This window comes from Chroicocephalus ridibundus, chromosome 5 (genome assembly GCF_963924245.1).
Source record: "Chroicocephalus ridibundus chromosome 5, bChrRid1.1, whole genome shotgun sequence".
Lineage (NCBI taxonomy): Eukaryota > Metazoa > Chordata > Aves > Charadriiformes > Laridae > Chroicocephalus > Chroicocephalus ridibundus.
Genome location: NC_086288.1, coordinates 68521032 through 68544346, shown reverse-complemented (window position 1 = coordinate 68544346; position 23315 = coordinate 68521032). Strand labels below are relative to the sequence as shown.

Here is a 23315-nt window from a genome sequence, read left to right as displayed (position 1 = left end):
GTTGTGTTTTTTTTTAGTTTCCATATGCAAAAGCCCTTTTAAAATCCATGAGAGTTTGCGGTCTAAAAATAGTTACGGCTGTACATCTTTGCCTCTAGCTCTGCAAAGCACCATTTGCATGGCTCACAAAGAGACTACCGGGAAGACGAGTGTTTTCTCAGCAGATGTAAAGGCAATGGCTTTTTTTTTTTTAAAAAAAAAAAAAAAAAAAAACAAATATTACACAAAGCATATCTTCCTGTAGCTTTTGGACACAGAAAATAAGATTTATTCCGTTTTCAGGACTCTGCCCTGTTGCTGTAGAAGCCCTCCAGTCCTGTAGGATCTCTTTGCCCATAGCCTAGCATCACTCTTTGGTAGGTCACCACTGGAGAAAAGCAATTACATGGGTGAAATATTGCATATGTTTTGGTCTCGTTGGGTTGGGGTTTTTTCTCAAAAAATACGCATTTTATTTGACTGAAAGGATACTTAAATCTGGTGAAATCTTAATTGTTTCAGCTATGGAATAGATGAAGTAAAATTGCTATTTCAGTGCTTTGGGTTTGGAGCAATGTGACGTCTTGCAAATTGTGCAGTTTTTCCCAGTAATTTTTTTTTTTTTTTAGGCAAAAACATTAACTGAATGTTTTCAGTTTTCAGTTCAACTGGAAAACAGAGAAACATTTTTGTTCAGTGTATTATTTTGTCTTGTTTTCAAAAATACTTAAAGATTAGGTGATTCCTGGAAGGCGTTTGGCAAACTTGTCATTGGGCCTTTAAGGTTTTGACACCGTCAAGAAGAGCACAAAGTAATCCATCTATACGAGGAGAAAAACGTCTCCTAATCTCTTTCCTCTGTATAAAAATTACTAGGGCTGTGACACATTCCCAATAGTAAAATTAAAGACTTATTTGTGAGACGGAGTGTAAGACCTGGATTTAAACCCTCTAATATATAAGGGTATTAAGCAGTTCTCCTTCACTATTGTCAGCAGGATTTTCCCACAGCTTTGGGTCTAAAAGGGAGAAAATATTTGCAGGTGGTTAAAGCAAAGGCCAGGAGTCGTGAGTGAGGGTTTGCCTCCAGGTGCTCCAAGCTTTGCTGCAGGGTTTCGGGCAAACCAGCCTGAAAGTAGTGAAAAGGTACAAGTAAGTTAGATGAAGCAGTGTGTGATAAATATAGTAATTATTCCTACCCTGTTGGCCGGGCAGCGATAAATACTCCAGCAAACCGCGGGAGAAATGGGGGTGAAAAAACCCCTCAGACGGAGAGAGGTGATCACCTACAGAGACAACGTTCACGGTGGCTGGAGGTAGCCAAAGCAAAGCGGGATTTGCAGGTGGAGTTAATATCAGTGTAATTGAAAAAGTTAGACAAGTTTTCCAGGAGGTTTTGCGTGCCCAAGGCTTGACTCTTTTTCATGACTATATCGGATGATCTAATAAAAGATATTACTTTTCCCTACAAATCCCGTCTCCTTTATACTTTCAGAGCATCGCGTTTCCAAAGAGCCCACCACAGCCGCAGCGTAGATAAAGCAGCCATCAAGGGTTATGACGAACGCTTTTTCATGTCCTTTTTTTTTTTTGTCCTTTTTCTTGATGTTCACATTTAACCACTTCTTTGGTTTCCCTTGATGTTCTGGATGTTTTGGTCTGATCTCTGGCCTCGTTCCGCTGTTCAGCTTCAAAGCTTGAAGCTACTTGGGGAAGAGCGAGCCTCGAGCGCGGTCGCCGAGTGTTTGGCACGAGAACCCCTTTGAATTTGCAGCCGGGCTTTGCCTGCAGCTTTGCCGGGTGGGGGGGCGGCTTAGTTTGCTAAACCCGCCTGAGTACAAAAAAACTTCCTGAAACACAGAACTGCAGCGGACCAGGGCTTTGTTAAATCTGTTTTCTCCACGCTTCTGGGTAAAAAGCCATGAGAATTTGGCGCGGCGGGGGGGTGGTGGTGGTCAGGTTTCTTAGCTTAAATTGGGAATAAAGAGCTCCGGTGGGAGTTTTGTGGGGAGCTGCGGTTCGGCCTGGCGAGGCTGAACACCCCCGAGAGTTTCGGTCTCAACGTTGCGGGTCAGCTCTTGGCGTTTTAGTGGCGCAAACTGCTGTCCCTGCTCAGCGAGGGCTCCTTGGTTTCCCCGTTAGTTATCAGCAGTATAAACTGCTGATTGATAGAGGGGTTTACAGGGGACGTCCCTGCCCTGAAGACTTTAGAGCTGAAAGAGAGGACAAGAAGAGGTACCTTCTATTTAAGTAGAAGGAAGGTGAGGGAGCACAGGCAAAAACAAAAGCCACAGCAGCACATGGCAGCATCGCTTAAATGAGAGATGCACAGCCGCCTTGTTTGCTCTCTTCTCTTGCGTTCCTTAGGCAGAGGTGGACATCCCAGGGGCATGTGGAAGGGGCACATTCTTCTTTCTGGAGGAAATACTTTTGCAAAAGAAAATTAAAAGAAATACAACGGCTGTGCAGATGGGAAGTAACAGAAGTGAAACGGTTTTCCACTTCACCTGGAAAGCACAAGCCAAGAGGGATTTTAAAAGTAACGGGATATTTGCTGTCATTTTTTCTCCCTTCCCTGCTTTTGGCAGGCGCATAGGTCGGTTTAGCCAGTCATTGACACCCTTCTGCATGTAATGTCGATTCTTCCGGTGATGGTTTTATCTTACCATCCAATTGCAAACATCCAAATTTGTAGGATCTGGAGCACCCGGATCGGTTCCTCTTATACTGACCCCATCTCTCCTTGCCCCTCACTCTTTTTCCATCTGACTGCACCCCAACAACTTGTCTTCACGGCCCGTCCATGCGGCTTTCGCTGGCTTTCGGCTGACTATTGAAATAAATTAGCCTATGAGCTAAAATGATCCAAGTCGCATTATTCTGCGCACTTGTCCAAGTCTCGGGCAGAGAAGGCATCTCTGTTAACGTTGTAAGAAATTCACACTGCTATCTAGTTCGTCAGCAGGTTCCCTGCCATTTGTTACATCTTTGTGACAGTCCAGCATCAATTTAGAAGTGCCCTGCAATGAACTCGGAGTGAAGAATGGCTCAAGGTCAAGCAAAGGAGGATGCGTTGCGATGCTGAGCCAGGCTTAACTAACAGCTGCCGGTCTGAGCAGGGTGGATGTAGATGTACACCCTTCATGCTCCTCCTCGCTTGCCAGGCAGAAGGAAATGGTCTTGAGTGAATCATAGAATCATAGGGTTGGAAGGGACCTCTGGAGATCATCGAGTCCAGAGCGCTAAAGGATTCATCATCTGCTGTGCAAAACAGCAGGAGGAATACTACCCAGTGTCGGCTCCAGGGCATAAAATCTCATTAATGAACAGAATAACCAGATTTCTTACTGTCTGCTTCTGGGGCTGAGGCCACCATGGGGAGACACATGGCCAAGCGTGAGCCATCCCTTCTCATGAGGGCTGTCTGATGCCACGGGAGAGGTTGGAGTTATACCTTATTTACATTAGAGATACACCTTATTTACAGCAAGCCCAAGTATCTCTTCACAGCTCTGTGCTTTGGCAATATAACCAGCTCTGGGTGCGTTATGTTGGAGGCCACATTTTGGGGAGGATGAATGAGAGTCCTCGTTTTGATAGATACCAATACAAGTGATTGTGGCCCAATAACATTTATAATGAGCAAAAACCCATCCCAAAGCAGTAATAGAGATGTTCTTGGCACTTCATAAAAAGTTGGAAACAATTACCAGAGCCAAAGGTTAAAAAAAAAAGAAAAACAGAGTGGCTGATAATTGGGAAACATCAACAGCATGCTGTTGAAGGCCCCAAAAGATTGTCTAGGAGGAAAAGTTTCATGCTGGTTACAAAAACAACCAGCTTAGAGGGAAAGCAAAGGGACAGTTAGAAACATAACAAAAGAAGTAGAGGGGAAGTTGATTGGGATGAGTAAAAAGCAGAGATTAGGATCAGCGGAAGATTAATAATTAAAATTGCACCTGGAGCAGTCTGTGGAGGCAAACTTCTTTCCCTGTCAAATCAGAGGAAAAATATGGAGTCCTAATAACAGTATCGGACCATTAGCAGATGGAAATAGTAGGTTTTGTCAACAGTATGGAACTGCTCTTTGAGCATTTCTGTTCTGGTATTCGTGAAGAGTGAAATGATGCAACCGCACCAATACGAAGATGGTGGTAAGCAGGTAGCAATATTTCCCATTTCCACCGTAACTCTGGGTGTTCACACGCGTTCAGTAGCGGCAGCTATTGCGACCTTATCTGTCTGCCGCAACTCCCTCCCAATGTCGGGGGCAACTGAAGAGCTTGTTTGTCAGGGCCAGAATTGCTGGACTTTTTAGAAATGACAAAGAGGTGTTGATCCCGGCTCGGGTTTTTAGACAGCATGGTTCAAAAGCAGAGGCGGGAGTCCCTGTTTCGGAGAGTGGCATCACCAGGAGAGCCGCTGGGAGCAGTATCTGCTTGGGCACACCAGCTTTTCATCCCTGAGTGCACATCAACTTATTACCAACAGCATTAGGCAGCTGCTACCAAATCATGATATTTGGGCAACTCACTTCAGGAGCTAAAACAAAAATGAAGGTGGAGAAAAAGGACTCTGACTGTGTTTTTCTTTACGTTTTGGAGTGTTTGGGATGCTCCAGAAGACTGAAGGATGCAAATACTGTATGATTTTTCTTTTTTAAAGGACACATGAGATGTCCTGGATGACTGTAGGCTTGTTGGCCTGATACTGAGCCCAGGCAAACTAGTTGCACGGCTGATGCCAGTTTCAATTAATAGAGTACTAAAAGAGAATAATGGAGTTAGTACCAGGCAACATCTTGCCAAATTATGGTTTTGATGAGATGAAAAGTTTGGTTGATGAGGATTTTGCAGATATTCAGGGTGTTACGTAACATTATATTACAGAGAGTGGTTTAAAAAATGCAAATATATTTGTATTCAGGAAATTGCCATGATGCAGCTGAGTTTTTGGAGGGATTCTTTGTGAAGCTCTTCACAGCCTATATTTTCAATACTTTCATCGGTGAAAGAAAGGATGCGGTCATTGCTCACAGCTTGCAAGTGACGCAGAGGCAGCCATGGGTGAGGAAGATGAGCGGACGCGTACTTGGCCGAACAGGGTGCAGCATCACCGCGTGTTGAGGCACCGAGAACATCGGCTTGACTTGGTTTCAGCCACTGCGAAATGGACACTGAGACAGGCTTTTGGAGTATACGGTGACTTTCTGGCTGATTATTATTGCACAACATCCCAAAAGGGCTGGCGTGGTCTTTGGATGATGTGCAGACAGATAGGTGGGTGTAGGGACTCCGCTTTTAGCCTGAGCCCAGCATCTCGGGAGGGTCAGTGCCGAGCTTAGTGAAGAGAAGACGAAGTTGCTTCACCCCTGACTTGTACATAACGAGTGACAAGCATTTACCATTTCTTTTCCAAAGATTCAATAAACCCAATCAAAGGAAAAGAAAATTCAGACTTGAGGTAAGGTGTAGGTTTCTGAGGGTGAGATGGCACACGCTGTAACAACGAGCCAAGGGTAGGAACCGCATGGCCGGGGGATGAGGACTTGAGTTGTGCTGTGTTTTTACCTGCTGACGCTGTCGGGTGCAAGGAGGATTTAGTCTGGGGGGTTGCGGTGCTGCGTGGCAGGTCAGACCGAGACATCACTGGCTTTTGTGATCGGCACAGCCAGTGGCCACCACGCCGTTCAAGTATTTATTAGGAATTTAGGATACTCTGCAGAGAAAGCCGTGACACGCTATGCCGAAGCAGCGCTTGTTCCAGCGTAGAGACGCCTGGAATAGCAACGAGGTCTTATAACTTGGATCAATACACAGCGAAGACCTGCCACATCTTACGCGTGTCCTGCTTAGTCACCGCTTCGCGTCTTCCCTGGCACGCCAAGTCCCCCATCACACCTCCTCCTCCTCCTCCTCGCCCCTCAGCTCCCGCGCAGGTCTCACTCCCCTGGTCGCTCGCAGCAGGCCGGGTTACTTCGCCTGCTGGAAACTTCGCTCTGGAATCTTCTTCCTAACGGGCAGGAAAATGACGTCCTCCCCGCAGGCTTTCTACTAAATGATAACAGGCAAGTTTTATTCCAACATTAGCGTCTTTCCCATTGGTTACAGTAGGCACAGGTCCCTGTTGGTGGTGTTCGTGGCAGTGGATATGTGCATAAGCGTGCAGGGAATCAGCTCTCGGGGTTATGATCTTGTTAACTCTCTAGAGACCACGTCAAAGTCAAAGAAATACAAAATAAATAAGCTAGTAGGTTTAAATGATTATTCGGCCTTGCAGTTGGGAGCCGCAGGCTCTTATAAAGGTACGTTTGCTGCAGGATTTGTAGGAAACAGTTTGTCCTGCCTCTCGGCGAAGAGAATATTTGCAGAGCCGTAAGAGGGGCACAGAAGCAAAACCGAAGCTTTGACTCTCAGCCTCGTCCTTCCCTCTTTGTGGCTTCCTTGAGGCTTCAGTTAATCCGGCGGCTCAAAAAGCCTGGCTTTGCAAGTTGCATCTGGTGTTTGAAAGACTGTGGTTAATTCGTACCCGCAGCAAACAGGGTGATGTATGATGGCTTTACAAGTCAAAAGCTCTCAGAATCCTCCAGTCTCTGAAATGATGACAAAAATCATACAATTTTGTGCTTGGAACATTACAGCTTTTATGAAGACAGAAGTATTTATAAGCTTCAGACAGCTTTTAGTACCGGTAATATTTCTCACCAGTAATGAGAAAGCATTTCATCAGCAGAACACAGTTAAAAGTAGAGCTGTTCTTCATGTGCTGGGGACACAAGAGGTTAAAGTTCCCTGTTGTCTTCCGGCTTGTGCCCCATCCCTTTGGAAGAACGTAGGTAAATACATCTTTGGACAGCCTGCAGTGAAATTACTTACCGTGGGTAAAACACCATCCTGCTCTGACATCAGAGCGTAAGAATTAGGGGGGGTTTTGACACAGTACATTCTGTTTGTTCCCTTTCAGGCCCAATGTTGTTCCACATAATTACAGGTAATAATACCAAGTATGGCTGAGAGCCATCAGGTCACCAAACAGGGCCTTTTGCTAATGGAGATAACCAGAAAAGCAAGTGCAAACTTCACAGGCTCCTTTGAGCCCAGCTTCATGGGGACCAAAGAAGTCTAAAGGTCCCAGGTACTGCTGGTGCTTCAGCAACCATGTCCTCGGTGAACTTGCTAAATAAAAAGTGACGCATTTAGGCAGGGCAGGAAAGGGATACTTCGCAAGGAGCGCTGATTTCCCAAGTATCGCTCAACTCTCCTCCAAGAATCAGGCCTATTTTCTTCCAGGCAGTAGCACAATCACCCGTCATAGCACAATCGCCCATCGTAGCCCCTTCCGTCCTTGCTGTCACCTCGCAGAGATCCAGGATCTCACAGGAGATGCTGGTTACCTCTGGTAACTCCCACTGGGGTGGGAGTTTTTGCTGAGCTTGTCACAGGGTTTCTGACGCTTCCCCAGGGCAACGAGCCTCCGTGATCCTTGTGCCTCTTTCTTGTACACCTGCTTAATTGGAAGAGTAATCTGTGGATGGGCCTTCCTAGTTTCAACTTCATTTTGGACATGCCAGAGAGCAGACACACACAGAGTGTCAGAAAAGGGTCTCAAAATGCAATCTTACCCTTCAATCTTACCATCCATGTGGAAAAAAAAAATCTTTTCCTTTTCCTAGATGTGCTTTCTTGTATATAAAAACGGGGGGAAAAGCCAAATCCTTTTTTTTGCCCCACTTTCTTATGAGTATCCAGTGTACTAAAATGTTACCTGTGGGGTTTTTTTCTCCTTTATTTCACGTAAGAACCTGTGTTGACTTTTTTTGATTGCTGCTATATGCTAAATACACAGCTCTCATTACAGAACATGTTGGTGGGACTATTAAGCTTGACTGCCCTTCTGACTTTTTCAGAATTGAAAACATTTTCCGAAACTATCCGATGACACTTAAAAGTGCTTTTGCTCCTACCAAAAAAAAAAAAAAGGCATCCAGGCTCTGCTGGTATGTCAGTGTCACCGTGTAGCAGGTACACTACTGAGACACTGGTCTAGCAATAAGCAGTGATGTCACTGGGAAATAAAACAGGTACAAATCACTTGAAATGCTAATTTTTGCCAAACGCGTAACCTCCTATGGCAAAGTGTGATATATCAAATGAAACAGGAGTAAATACACTGATGGGTCGTCTCTGTGGAGAAGGAACTTATTATTCATATCAAGCGCTTTGCGTGGCTTCTGTGTGTGGAGGACTGCTGGATGTAACGCCGCTTAGCCCTTAGCAAAGGCTCTGTTTCACACAGAGTAAAGGTTTTTTGCACCCTGGTCTGGCCTAGACAGGGCCAGAGTCGCTGCGCAGTGTGAATGCCCAGGCAAGAGTGCAAAATACCTGTAAATCCTACCTCCAGACATTCTCAGTGATTTCGGTGCTTGCTTTCAGATTGCCAGCTTAAGACAAAGCCACATTTTTCCAGGTGTAAAAGATGAATCCCAAGAAATAATAAAAAAAAAAAAAAAGAAGGAACGCTGAAATATTTTTTCTGGATTTTTAGCTGAAGCTAAGATTGTCTTTGAATATTTTACCAAAAAAAAAAAAAAAAAACAACATACAAAATGTGAGCGTGATAAGGTACCTTAAAAACAATGCTTATGTAGTCTTGCACAAGTCAGTCGTAATGTTGGGTTAATATCTGTTTAATTCTCCTACGGTGTTTCAGGCTCAGGAGAAAAGCACTGTATCTCAAAAATACTCCAGAGTTAATCAGGGACGTGGCAGCATCTGCTTAAGAGAGACCCGTAATTGAATCATCCCTAATTAACCTATCACCTCCGCAGAAGGGAATAGGATGTTGGTACCACTGCTGAAATGGATGAGAGTGATGGGAATGGAAAGGGGGGAGGCTGAGGGGAAGAGAAAGAGAGCAATTTGCCTAACACCTAGTTTTATAACAAATTTGGGAGGAGGGAGGGAAAAGAAATTAAAGCATATGAATCGTTAAATCTCTTCAGTATAGTTAATCAGTCTGTAGTTTTAAAAAAATTTGAGCATATTTACATGTTAATCAATGCATGATTTAGGTCCAAGAAATGCTTTCTCCTTTGTATGGTTTGGGCTGTTTACAGTGTTTACAGATTTTTTTCTTATCATTACTGCTGACCTAATTTGTATTTGTAATAATTATAATTTCAAACTAGGAAAAAACCCTTTGAAAACTAGCGGGCAGAAAATAAAAGCCGTGTCAGAGATCTCGGCACAGGAAATACAACATCCGTCGTATATTTATTGAATGAAATGACTGCACAAATCAAAATGAGAACTATTTCCTATTTGAAATAAATCTCACAGACGCACAAAACAGATCCTGAAGAACACTGCTTGATTTAACATTGTCGTTGTAGTTTGTGCTAGACGGCTAATACACAGTAATTACGATTTGTTTCATGCAGTGCCCTGCCAAACTGTTTTAGATTATTTGAAGACTGTACTTCAGCATCACAACCAGCTCATGGTGCCGCAGCCAACAGACCATCCGACTGAGGTAGGGTACGGTGAAGCCAAGCTGCATCTCTTTATGCTTGACAGTTCATTGAGAACACGTAGGCAAATAAATCAGCAGGTGCTGGAAGAATATATTTAGTAGTAAAAATACGTAAAGTCTATTGTTAAGATGTCATTCTTGGGTACAGTAATCCCCCAAATGGAGGAGACTCATCACTAGTATAAGAGAAGCATAGAATCACAGAATAGTTTGGGTTGGAAGGGACCTTTAAAGGTCATCTGGTCCAACCCCCCTGCCATGAGCAGGGACATCCTCAACTAGATCAGGTTGCTCAGAGCCCCGTCCAACCTGACCTTGAGTGTTTCCGGGGATGGGGCGTCTACCACCTCTCTGGGCAACCCGGGCCAGTGTTTCACCACCCTCATTGTAAAAAATTTCTTCCTTGCATCTAGTCTGAATCTACCTCCTTTCACTTTAAAACCATTACTGCTTGCCCTGTGGCAACAGGCCCTGGTAAAAAGTTTTAGCCTAGGATGACTTTACAGAGCAGCGCGTAACTCCCTCCGTCGGCACCAGCTGTGCTTGCCCTGCTTTGGGTAATTTTTCCTCTCACTTTTCCTCAGAAACATCACTTTCCTGGGCAGCACTGAGGCTAGGGCTAGCCCGGTGACACCTGTAGCTGGGTGACTGACGGTGGCTGGGGCCGCCTGCGTGGGGGTTACCGACGCGCCGCGTGTGTGGACGGGGGCAGGCACGGCTGTACAGTTCGTGTAGCTCTGATGCAGCCCCGAGGTGGTTAACGCTAAAATGGATGTTTCCTTCATTTTGCAGGCAGACCCAAATATAGACTTCTGCAGGTCTTTGGAGTGCTCTTGCTTCTCCGAGAGCATCCCAAACAAAATATGGAGTGTTGACAATTTTACACTTGATAGGGAGTTTGGGGATTTTTGTAATTATGTTCTGTTTAAAAGCGCTGCAGTGAAAAAGCAGGAAATTTTAAGTCCTCCCCTGCTCTAGAAGGTAGATGTACAGATTTATCTATCAGCTGTGGTGTAATTCACGTTAATTTTGCCCCAGTGTGTTTCTATCCAGGCTTGTAAAAATGCCTCAAATGAAGTGGGTTTGTTGAGACTTCGCTAGTTTAGACTGCCTGTAATGGAGGCTCTTGCTGTGCGTGTTTTCATATATGGAGTGTACACGTGTCACTACCCATTATTTACACAAACGAAATCGGAAGGGGGAAGACTTAGGTCTAGTCTGAGCTCTTTTAGCAGAGAAATGGTACGTAGTGCAAGGCTCACATAGTCCAACCTACCGTAGCTTCACCGGAAGATGCGTTGCAGCAGTTCAGGTGTGCATCACTTTGCTCCTCCATTCAGTTTTACAAATTGTTATATATCTGTATATACTTACAGAGATATCATTAACTGTTATCACTCAAATATATCCCAAGGACTCATTTTCCTGGTTTTAACGCTCTTTTGCTTAACTAAAATTTTCAAGCTCTGTAAAAACTGAGGCTGTTCTGTAACGTCCCACATGGAGTAGCTTGTCATGATGTGACAGAATTTTTTATTCAATTAAACACATAGATGCTAATCTTTTATTCATAAGCTTAATCATGTACAAATACAAGCATGAACGCATTTGTACTTAGGTTCTTCCTTCAGGGTCTGCTTATTTCATTTCTGGAAGGTTTTCTGTTTGTTTTAGTTTAATGACTGCTGGACACACCAAACCGCATCATATATTTGTCGAGAATCTTTTGCCCAGAAGCGCTTTACTTTCAGAGGAAGTAATGAAAGTGTATCTGTAGCAGGAACCCAGTAATTGTTTAACAGAGGAGCATAACCCTATCTCGTGCCTTTGGAGAAGAACGAGGGAAAATATCCCAAGTTTCAGAGGGAACAGGAGAGAAGTATAATAAAATTGGAGCTGAGGAAATTACACAAAATTAATTGTCTTCTCCTCGGTTAATAGTAATGTGGGCTCTCATGAAATTTAGATGTTGGGCCTTTCTGCACTCTATTTCCACGCGTGCAATGCATTTACAGACAGAGCTAGCTTTTAGGATAGCTTGCTACTTAGCAAAGCAACATGTGAGCATCCGTCCCTAACACACAGGAGCGAGCCGGGAGCCATACCCTGTGCCATTGCTGGCTCGTATTGCATTGCCCCTGCTGGCCCGGGCTCCAAAGCAAGGCAGTGCCTACAGAGTTAGCTGCAGCTCATACGTTGCACAGGTATCAGTAAGAAAGGCCCTTGCTTCACTACAGGTTTGTTTTGGTTTTTGTTGTGGTTTTTTTTTTTTAAATAGGGAAAAATGTAGGTTTCAGGAATCTAGGGTAGGAAAATAATTAGCTTTGTAGGAAAAGGGATGCTGAGCTAGCTACTGAAAAAAATCGGTGTCAGCGTGGGGATCAGGTGGTCCTGTGCATCACCTCTGTGATGGGACAAGCCAAGGAAATACTAGTGTCAGCTCCCACCGAGATAGAGCGGTCATGGTTGCTTCAGCGTGAGAGCATCGCACACCCGAAGAGCTTTCCCTGCGGCCTCCCCCCTGCTCTTCCTCCTTCCCCGGCCCCTTCCCGCTGTTGGCAGAGGAAAAGGAGGTGGGCTGGATGGAGCCGTTCTTTCCACGGCAAAGCTCCTCAGACGTATTATTGGCTTCCCAGGAGAGTGTGCATCTGGCAAAAATTAAAGCAGCTTCTTGCATCATGAGTGGAGGGGGAGGAATTGGCCCTGGCCCTTTTGCCGTGGTGGGAGCGGACAAAAGTGAAGTGCAAAGGGAAAGTCTGGGATTATGGACAGAGTTGGACAATAGGTGAAGGGTCTTTCTCTTTGGGATTAGAAACTTGGATTTACAAGCTAAAGGGCTGAGATGTTTTGGGTGAAGGATAGGGGCCCATCAGACAGCCAGAACCCATCTCAGGGCTACCAAGATGATTAGGGGACTGGAACCTCTCTCACGAAGAAAAGCTGAGGGATTTGTGTCTCTTCAGTCTGGAAAAAAGATTAGTGAGGGGGGACCTTATCAACGCTTATAAATACTTAAAAGGTGGGTGTCAGGAGGATGGGGCCAGGCTCTTTTCAGTGGTGCCCAGGGACAGGACAAGAGGTAACGGGCACAGACCTGGGCATAGGAAGTTCCACCTAAACATGAGGAGGAACTTCTTTACCCTGAGGGTGGCAGAGCCCTGGCACAGGCTGCCCAGAGAGGTGGTGGAGTCTCCGTCTCTGGAGACATTCAAAACCCGCCTGGATGCGTTCCTGTGCAACCTGCTCTGGGTGACCCTGCTCTGGCAGGAGGGTTGGACTAGATGATCTCCAGAGGTCCCTGCCAACCCTATGGTTCTATGATTTTATGATTCTGTGATTTCCTCCTTTATATTTTGGCTTCCTTTGCAGAGTTTTGGGTTTGTCTGTAGCTGCCTTTGCCAGCAGTTTGCACCAAGCCAGCTCGGTTTGCACCGAGGCAAACACACAGCAGAGTCGCACGGGCTCAGCACCCAGTGATGCTACCCCCCCTGGGAGGTGGTGGTACCCTACATCATATGAACAGATTCTCCAGGGACCCCCTCATCACGGTCTTCACTAAACTCAACCTCCCACATATTTACCAAACTTGGAAAAAAATTAAAAAAAAAAAGAATACCTGAGGAAAAAGTTCAAAGATGCTCCCAAGCTGTCTCCCAGGATGCTTTAATAAATACATAAAAGGAGGCAAGGGCAGGCCTTAAAATAGTTTTCAGATACCAAAGATCTGGAAGCAAGGAGGAGACCTTTGCAACAGTGGCAGCGTACAGGTGGTTGCCTCCATTGAGCATCGGACCCTTGTTTTGCTCGTTCATTGTTTTGTGGACTCCTGTCAAAGGAGGGGGCTGTACGAAGCTTTGACTAATTGGGCGCCTAGATTTATGTGTTTTCATAAAGATATGTAGCTGTAAAAGTGAATGAGTCTCTAGGAGGGTGTGGGTTAGGGGTTGGGGTTTTTGTGTACTTCAGTTATGTCAAGTATATTAACAGCCCCATCTTCTGTTAATTGGGTAATCCTGAACTATAGCATTTTACGGGCAACAAGAATTAAATACAATTTAGGTACAATTGACTAAAGAGGGCCTATAAATGTGTGTGGATTACAGGAATCCCCATAATTAGTCCCACAGCATTCATTTAATGTTGGAATATCGAAGCGCGCAAATTACAAAGGTTAAAAGCAAAATTTCTTTCTGGCTGACAGGGTGGCATTTCTGCAAAGCTATAATTTGAGTTAATATGGCATTCATTAATAATAATGAAGCTTTTAGTTTTCATAGTTCCTTTATTTATTTTCTTTATGTTTTTTCCAGTAACATAACTGCTGTCAAGTTTCAGGTGTGTTCTACAGAAGTAATAAATTTATTATAAAAATAGACCAAAAGAATCACTTCTGAAGTAAACTGTCAGCTGTGATGAAGTGATCCATTTGATCACGCTCTTCAAAGACCCTTTTTATACATTTTAACAGATTAAGAAGAAAGGTTATACTTAAATAGTACACCCAGTCACTGATTCTTAACTCTTTTTAAGCGGCTTGTTAAAGTGGAAATTATCAATAGCCACATCTCCAAACATATTCCGTATACCTCACCAAATTCGAGTTCTGGAAAATGGAAATGTAATTTTAAAAGTACTCGTCCTCAGTAAGAGCAATTACACGTTCACTTCGGCATGTGTTTTGCTGTCAGTATCGTGGCTAGTTAAAAAGCACATTTTTTATTGCAACTGACATCTTTACTTATTTGCCTTGTAAAATAAGCAATGGAAATATTTCGCTTTTTCAGGGGAGCAAGCAGTTGCTGAACAACTACCCTGTCTACATCACTAGTAAACAGTGGGATGAGGCTGTAAATTCCTCCAAGAAAGATGGACGACGGCTCCTTCGCTATCTCATCAGATTTGTTTTCACAACCGATGAGCTTAAGTACTCATGCGGCCTTGGGAAAAGGAAAAGGTCAGTGCAGTCAGGAGAGACAGGTCCTGAAAGACGTCCTCTGGATCCAGTAAAAGTAACATGTCTCAGAGGTACTGCATCTTTTCGCTCAGTGTCCACCATATGTGATCTCATTTCACCACATTGGCTCTGGCTCAGTAGAAGCGTTTGGCTGACAGTTGCAGAACTAGAAGGGGTTTCAGAGGCAGGTGACAAGCAGCCAGAAACCCTCCACTTTTTCTTTTTTTATATACATACATATACATATGTATGTATGTATGTATTACATATGTGTATATATTATTTTTTTGAATGGGGAAAACCAGGGCTGCTTGTTTAAGAAAGGAGGCAAATACAAGGGCACATGACACTGATACACTTGAAAAAGCAAAGAAGGAAAATCAGACAATCCTTTTATCCTTTTATAAGAAACCCACAAGTCATTCTTTAGCACTGCTCTGCAGCAAAATTAACCAAAGGAATCTTTATAGGCTAATGTGTAGTAAGCATATGGCGCTCAAGGCCACACCGCATCGTTGGAGTTAAAAGCTAACCAAGTTTCAAAATAGGTTTGAACATTTTGTGGGGCCGAGAACATCTACAGGTTGACTAGAAACAAAGTGTATACAAATACCTTGTCAAGGACTTAACTTCTTGTTTGGAGCACTGACACAACATTGACCGAAAAAGCAAGGGAACAACTTTCCCCCATGTTTAGCCTCAAAATGAGAGGGAGTTTTGCAAGCATTTCACCGTGTCAGAGAGCGAGGATGTTGGACAATACAGAGAAAGGGTCTAGATTGAGAAGAATTCTCTGTTATGGCAGTTCCTAACTTTGGTTTCCTAAAATTGTTAGAAAGGCCCATTACTAGGCTTTATAATGACACACGCAAAATAGGACTTTTTAAAGCCGGATTAAAAACATGTTTGTGGTATCAGCGTCTGCATTTCATAAATGCATATGCTTAGGATTTCTTTAATTAACTCAATTTATAGTATTCTATGAGCACATACATGAAATATAGGTTGAACTGACTTCAAGAACTAATCAATGCAGTGTAAAAAGCTGAATTTTGGTCAGTCAGCAACAAAAATATTTGTAGTCAGTCAACCGGAGCCCACAGTGGTTATATACATCAGATGGAGCCTCTGCCCATCTAGGGTCAAAGACTTCAACGAGGCCAAGTAGATCAGACTTTTAGTTGGAGTACATTGGTGTAACCAGGTAACGAACTCAGATTTTACATGCAAACAAATTAGGGAAAGATGCTATTTTTTTAATACAAAGGAACCTGTTAACCTGTTATGTGATACTCGGTCAGACCTTATACTCTTAGTAGAGTGTAAGAGAAGGGCAAGTCCGTTGCACACCATGCTGCATAGAGATCAGGAGAGGTCCCAGAAGTTCTCCTGGAAACTGAATATGAGTGTATTAACCGTTTACTAAAACACTTTCAATTTCATCTAATAATTTATGCACAAGCAAGAGAGTTAATACCCTTTCTTCCCCTTTCTTCCCCCTTCCTCCCACCTAGACTGACAGTAGCTCCTCCACCTGTAGATGGACTCTTGCTTATGGCCACTCTCCTTTCTGGGGTCCTGGCCATACAGAACGTGTGGAGTGCTCCCTGGGAGAAAGAGAAAAGCCAATTTCCCAAATTTCCAGAAGCAAGACCAGTTAAGGAAGCAGAGCAGACAGCTCCCCCTTTGGGCTTGCATGTGTGGGTAGGAACATGGCAACTTTCTCCAGTGCCAGGAGTTAGCCACTGGCTCCTACCCACCTGCAAGCCAAGGTGAAAGCGTCTGAGTAATTCTCAGCGTGTCCAATTACGCCTTCCCACTACAGCAGGGAGTACAAACTGCTTCTGTCTCCCTGCGCTCAGCGTAGTTTCAACATCTATGAACATTTTAAATCTATTCCTACAACTGACTGATGTCTGGAACCAGCTTTAAAACAGCCTGGCGTGCTTAAATGACAGCATTACTCCTTCACGTGGTAACCATTTCTCTGAGAAAAACACCAGTCTGCGGAGCCCCACGTGAACATAACTAGGTAGGAATTACTGTTGCCTGTGCAGATTTCCAGGGAAATGAATTTAAAACCGAGCTAGCTATCACTTTTGCAGACACGCTGCTGGAGGAGCTATGCAAAAAATCATGTCCTAATTGTCCAACAGATGAGTTACCTTGCAGGCACGGGAACTCACGTAAAAGCACAGCGTTCCCTGGTCCCAAGACGTGGTGACAGTAATGAGGTTACCTTACGCCACTTATTGTGCTGTTGGCTTGTCAACAGTAGAAAATAGGATTTAAAAATATCCTGGGACACACAATACTGCATGAGGGAGTAACTAATGCTACAGAATAAATAAGAAGCTCAGTTTCCATATGAGGTGCAGTGTATCCAATATATCTAATAAGGTGCCCTCACATTTAAAATCGTATTTGGACGTGTCAAAGTCCAAATACACCTATTTGAGCTACGTCTAGCAGTTAAAACTCCAGTACTGGTAAGGCGCTTTCTGCAGGTTTAGCATATTGCATGTCAAAGAATCTGAAAAAGAAATCATAAAAAATGTAATCATCACATACAAATAGCTGTATGAGGAAGCAGCAGCTACTTAAATAGCCAAATTACATGCGGTACAATTCATTTTTCTCCTGCTTTGAAAACTATTGCAAGGCTCCTCGAATTAGCCCTCTCATCTCATTTAGCCCTTTCTAAGGCCAATTTCGTCTCAGAAAAATAGGTGTCAGATTCAGGAAGATGGAAAAAGCGGGACTTATACGGAAAGATGTTCCGAACAGAAAGGAGCACCAAACCGAAATAATAGTAGTGAAATTTTCAAGCAGGCTGTGGGCTACTGCAGGCTGCAGATGTTGAAGCAGCCAGCAGAGGGAGATCATAAAGATCCACCAGAATAATCACCTTAAGGTATAAATACACAACAGGTTCCAAATGAAATGCATCCCAGCTCATGTTGACTTTCACGTGTTCTGCACACGCTGAATCACAACCGTCACTTCGGATTAGTTCTTTTTTATTTCCACAAGCGGGGATTTTATCTCCAGGTTCTGCGCATCACGTAATTAGCTCAGGTATTACAACGTACGCTGCATGTGGAGAAACACGCTTGTACAGAAATAAAATAGGTCCGAGTGGCATTATCATGGCATCCCCCATAAGGCTTTACTTCTGCTTAAGTAGAGCAGTAACGCCCCCTTTCTTATTTCCCATGAGCTTTTGACACCTGGGCGATAGCGGATGCTGCAAAGACAAGTTGTTTTTTACCCTTGCGTGTTTTCCTGCAGAGTTCATTAGGATGCACTGTACTTCCAACCCGGACTGGTGGATGCCATCCGAAGAGCAAATAAACAAGGTATTCAGCGACGCGGTGGGACACGCTCGTCAAGGGCGCGCGGTGGGGACTTTCCTTCACAACGGGAACTCGTATTACGAAGGGACTGACCATCCAGGGTCACAGGATGAAGTCTTCAATAGAGGTATGCAAGACGGATCTGGCGATTGATGGCAGTGAGAGGAACCTCATACAACAGTAGCAGCCACTTAATTTAGGAGAGACTATTTGTTAAACATTCTTACCCTGCTGTCATTTAAGAGTCCAAAGCATGTTTGAACACATACCACATACATTTCAGCTTCTCCATCCTGCCATGTCCCAGTTAACGGAAAGAAATCCATTTCAAGACCTGCTCTATGGGACTTCTCAGTGCCTATTATTTGCAAATCCTTCATAGCACCCTCAAAGGGAAATTGCAGTTCATGTCATCTAGTTCTAGAGGAAAGGTCATTTAAAAACGATAAAAATGTCAAAAGAAACAGCAGCTACCATCTCGTCTGCCTATTGATAACAAGCCCAGGTCTGGACCCGGAGCAGCTGGGTTCTATTTGCTTTCCCCGAGTTGGAGATGTAAGAACAAGTTTGCATGCTTATAACAAATAAAGCAGCGGTCTCCCATTTCCTAACGGAAAATAACATAATTACGAATGCTACCTTAAAATACCGCACAAGATGGAAAATGCAGGAACTTCCTTTAGCCAACTCTGCCAGGAAATTAATCTTCCCGGGTAAAACAGCAGTGCTCGTCACCAGCAGAATCTTTGAAAGACCCAGAACAATAACAGGCACTTCTAATAGATAAAAATTGCTTTGCATATTAGATAGACACTATATTTATCTAGATTTCTAGGAGATTAGAGTTGATCATGACAATTTTCATTAAAAAAAGATTGCTAAAAACAAATTGCCATTTCAGAAGACAGGTTTTGCTTTGTCTGTTCCTATTCTGCAGCCACGTTATGTAGCTTTAGAGGCTTTAAATTGCCTCTTCTTGGTTTTGGTTTCATTGGTGTTTTATATCCATTCCTTGAAATAGATGAGGCAGTGTGCTGGTCTTAACAGGTAGCGGTGCGTTCAGGGAGGGGTTGGGTAAGAAGAACGTGATTTAACCTTCTGTTGTAAGTAAACATGGGGTCCAGACTAAGAGCTGTAAAAAAGCTCTGTGCTGGAGCAGAAGCCAGTTCATGGCGGCGTACAACATTGGAAGCAGATGCTAGCTTTAAAGAAAAAAAAAAAATCAGTCCACTGAAAAACCGTTAATTTTAAAGGCTTAGGAATCTGTTGTCCCTCCAAATTGACGTGCTCAAGAAATACGCAATGCCAAAGAAACAATACCCTTTCCTTTCCGCGTCAGGGTGTTGCCATTCCTTACCCTTGTCCGGTCGCTCGGGCCAGTGCTGGCATCCTTCAGAGCCTGAACCAGCTCTCCTTGAGGCAACCTTTCCCCACTGGCAGGTACAGGGAACAGGTTTTTGGAAAGAAAGTTCACTCCGCTTTTGACCATCCTTAGTGCTACCTCATCAGCGTTGACTCTCCTGAACGCGTATCTCATACTCCCCAGCTTTCCTAACCCCCTTCTGCAAGCCACGAGAGAAGCTACTAATTGCTCCTTTTACCCTTCTCCTCTCCTTCCCGACCGTCTCCCCATGTGTGCGCCGGGCAGGGTGGGAGATGTCCAACCCCTTCCTCAGAGATCAGGAAGGTCCCTCTGGGTGGAAGGACTCTTCTAGCTCCATCATGACCGCCGATGGAGGACCAAGGCAGTCTCTCAAAGGTCAGCTGCCCTACACGGTAGTTTCTTACCACCATCTGCCTCCTCTTTGCCTGCGGTCGTGGCCGGTGTCCCATGGCTGGGCCCCGGGGTGTTTCGCGACACGGGGTCCACCACACACCCCTGTAGACGGGACCTCACTCAGCCAGGATATGCTTTAGGCCCTTAAATGTCCAATACCTCCTCGGTTCATTTTATTTTTGGTGATTTTTGAAAGGGGGTTGAAAGGCGCTCGCTTGCCCCGGAATAACTCATTTAATTTCTACAAGTGAATGAGCTGTTTAGTCACGCTGGCGCTCACCGGGCCAAGGGGTTGGGGACACCATCCCTCACTACAGGCAGGAGGTGACTCGCTTCGAATGGTCAATGGCGCGTGGTGGCCTCTGGAGGAGAAACTCGGTGTATAGAAATGTCACGGTACAGATAATCCTATAGTAGCTTTTCAGTGTTGAACTTACACTTCTTTTTTTTTTTAAAAGAACTCTAATAGAAGATGTTAACATTGCTCAGATGGTGTAAGTCTTGCTGGTCTGTGTTTAATGTGGTGACACTTGCCAGAACTACTTGGTAAAACATGTCAGAATGTGTGAGTCAACATTATACTGTAGATTTGTCCACGGCAATATGTATCACGCTGTATTTTTGTAAACATTGTGATGGTTTCCTTACAAATGTTTAATCGTATGAGGTTAATACAAACGCTTCTTTTTTAGCAGTCACAGAATTACTGGACTGGACAGACCTCTCTTACTTAATAACCTAAAGATTTGCTGAAATAACTGGTAAGCCTAGCTTTATTTTTAGTGTAAAAAGCGTAGCCAGCCTCCTGGAACCACTCACAATCCCCTGCTCTCATAGTGTGCAAAATAACCAAATGTATAGCTTCACCCTGGAAGCCACTTTGGCACTAGAAATGGCTTTGCAGGTTCAGACCTTTCTTTACGAACAGAATTTTGTCCTCAGTTGCTTGTGTGCACTGCCCGGTGACGTGAGTCGTAGTCACAGACAGACATTAGCAGACACCAGCTCATCTTTTCTTTGTTCACATTTAGTTTTAAAATAAGAGAGTACAACAACTTTTTTTCGGTTGTCTGTCTTTGGTTTTAATTGCTGTCATGGCCACTTGACTCCCAACCCACCCGTTTCGTTTAAAAAAAGAAAAAAAAGAGAAAAAAAAAAAACCACACAAACCTTTTGCAACTGCTTATTCCGATTAATTTCTTCCTGAGGCGTTATAACTCCGTACGCATTGAAGTGTCTACGTAGCCGCAAGGTGTTAGGTATAACGCTGTGGGAGCCGAAATAATAGATAGCGCGTGGGCGCCTGCAGAGCGAGGGACGCGAAGGTAACGCGCCGTGCTTTGTAAGCCCGCGCATCCCTTCCCAGCGCCGGCTGCAGACGGCAGGCCCGCGACAGAAGGGAAACCGCCATCTATCATGTCACTCCCCAAAGTCCCAGGAGGACAGGGATTCTCGTCTTATCCTTCCCGACTCTTTAATCTTACTGTCATTTATGTATCTGCCTTCTCTCAAACTTCGTGTAGCAGTACCGCACCCCCCATCTGTGCCAACATGCCTTCGCTATATTTTCTATGACAAAATATTTGTGGAGAAACTGTGATTAAAAAAAGAAAAAGAAAAAAAAACAAAACAAAACCATTAATCCTGATATTTTTATTGTTATGGTGTAGTTAATCCTATGAATACTTTCTAATGATGATTGTACTGTGTAGAGTAAGTACAGGTTAGGGATAGACCTTTACCAGATATTGTACAAAAAGAGTGCATAGTGTAATATAGACTAGTAAGGTTTTTGTGACAATTTCTATAGGATGTGTGAATTGTTTTCTATGTGGCAACACACATTTCTTTTAAAGAATATAAAAATCTTAGAGAATTTTTTAAACAGTCAATATTTTTTAATTATAAAGACATTTGTTACCTACAGTTTACTATTTCAGGTGTTAATTCTGATTTGAATATTGGTTTTATTACTACATACCTCCAGTTCCATTTGTTCTGTTGCATAAAAATGCACAATAAAAGTTAGTCTCTGGTTAACCCGTCTCTCTCTTTCTCTATAGACCTTATGTCAGTGTGACACCTGTCACAACTGGCTCTCACTATAAATATATATATATATATATATGCGCGTGTATAAATTTTTAGATGTAGTTTTATATAAGAGGCTAGAAGGTTGTCTTTTGCATTAAATGCTTGTTCGGTATGAAGCACCAGCAAGCACGGTGAAAGATTATGAAGAATTCAGCTATGAATACAATATAAATAATTTTTGCCTCAAAATATAACCCATATATTTATGCGGTGGTTAGTTAGAAAGACCACTCAGAGAAAGTACCCATCTGCAATCCTAAGACCTGGATTTTCAAGCAGTGAAGTTTTAAATCCCATTTTAATTCAAAATTCAGTGATGGCTGAACGTCGCCTGTTCTCTTAAACGCTTTAGAAAATCCTGACTCCAAAAAATTTGTAGAGGAATTACGGTGACAAACACCCGCCACGGCAAAGCCCCGCTGACGGGCTGGGAAGGAAGAGGGGTGTCAGCCATTAGAAATGGTTGCCAAATATTTCCGTCATAAAACAATGCTTTCGGGTGCCTGAAATGTTGCAAAACTAACTGGGGTCGGGCTGGTGTTTTCTAGATCAGGGGTTTCAGTCTGCTGTAATTTTTGTGAAAAGCCTCATTAGTGAAAACCGTTATTAGAGAAGCCCAAATGAAAGTAGTTTCAGGTGATTCCGAGAAATGTAGGTTAAAAAAACCAAAACGTGTTAACCCCTCTGAAAAAGAAATAAAAATAATTAACTTCTCTTTGGAAAGCTCTGATTTCCCAGACTTTTGGGCAATGACTTGAAACCTCAGAGGGCAGATCCAGAGGCGGCAGGGAACTGGGATGGCAGGGAAGCAGCAGGGGAAGCCGGCAGGGGTGGAGAACGTGTAGGCAAGGAACCAGAAGCAGCAACCGGGGTTTTGGAGCTTGGCAAGACCCCCAGAGAGATTAAGTTCAAGAGTGGAGTCTGTAAGAAGCTGAGGATTTACACGTAACCAGGGGAGCCGGCAGCACGGCTCGGGGGGTATAATTCAGTACTGTCTCATTTTATCGCTCTTCCACTCAATCCTGGTTAAACACACCGGCAAGGCAACAGTCAAACCCCGCTCCTGCTCCACCACAGCACTGGTCCCTCCAGAAGCACAGCCCACCACAGCTGGCACTTACGCCTCTGCTCCAGTACTAAGATGCCCCTGAAGAGGACCTGGAAGGTCCAAGTCGGCCATTGAATCTCATGTGTACGAAGGAATTTAGTTTTTACCTCGTTTGCTTAGAAGAAGCTCCTCTGCAGGCTCACATCATAAAAGTCTTTGTAATCTTATTTTAATAAAACTACTCAAGTTGCAAAATCTAGCCCCCAGGAGTTGGGTTAGGCAGGAATTGCTGTTTTTTCTGCCACCTTCCCTCTGCTGAGGCACCTCTGTGACCAAAGACACAGTCGTCAGAAGGGAGGAAGGAGGAGTGTCAGAACGGGAAACGCTTCCATGGCTCTGGAACGGCTGCCGGAGTCCCAGGGAACACAGCAGGAAGCGGCACATTTCAACTTGCAGCCCGCTGTGCCCAGAACTGAGGAACTGGGATAGTTCTACCTCTTTTCAGAGGGTTTTTGTGAAGATTAGTGCTCAGGAACGCAAGGCTGTAGCGATAAGCAAAACAGAAAAGCCCCTGAA

At 44.0% G+C, this 23315-nt stretch overlaps 1 protein-coding gene across 2 annotated transcripts in view; it reads left to right on the top strand.

Annotated features, from left to right (window-relative positions):
- BEND4 (BEN domain containing 4) overlaps positions 1-21513 on the top strand; it is a 34499-nt gene extending 12986 nt beyond the window's left edge. Inside the window, exons 3-5 of one of the 2 annotated variants that reach the window (XM_063336823.1) lie at positions 9419-9510; positions 14295-14535; positions 17756-21513. In XM_063336823.1, the coding sequence (XP_063192893.1) occupies positions 9419-9510; positions 14295-14535; positions 17756-17973 (551 nt within the window). In that variant the 3' untranslated portion in view covers positions 17974-21513. The remainder of the gene's footprint in view (positions 1-9418; positions 9511-14294; positions 14536-17755) is intronic. The other variant, XM_063336824.1, reaches the window with a different exon arrangement.
- Positions 21514-23315: the final 1802 nt, after the last annotated feature.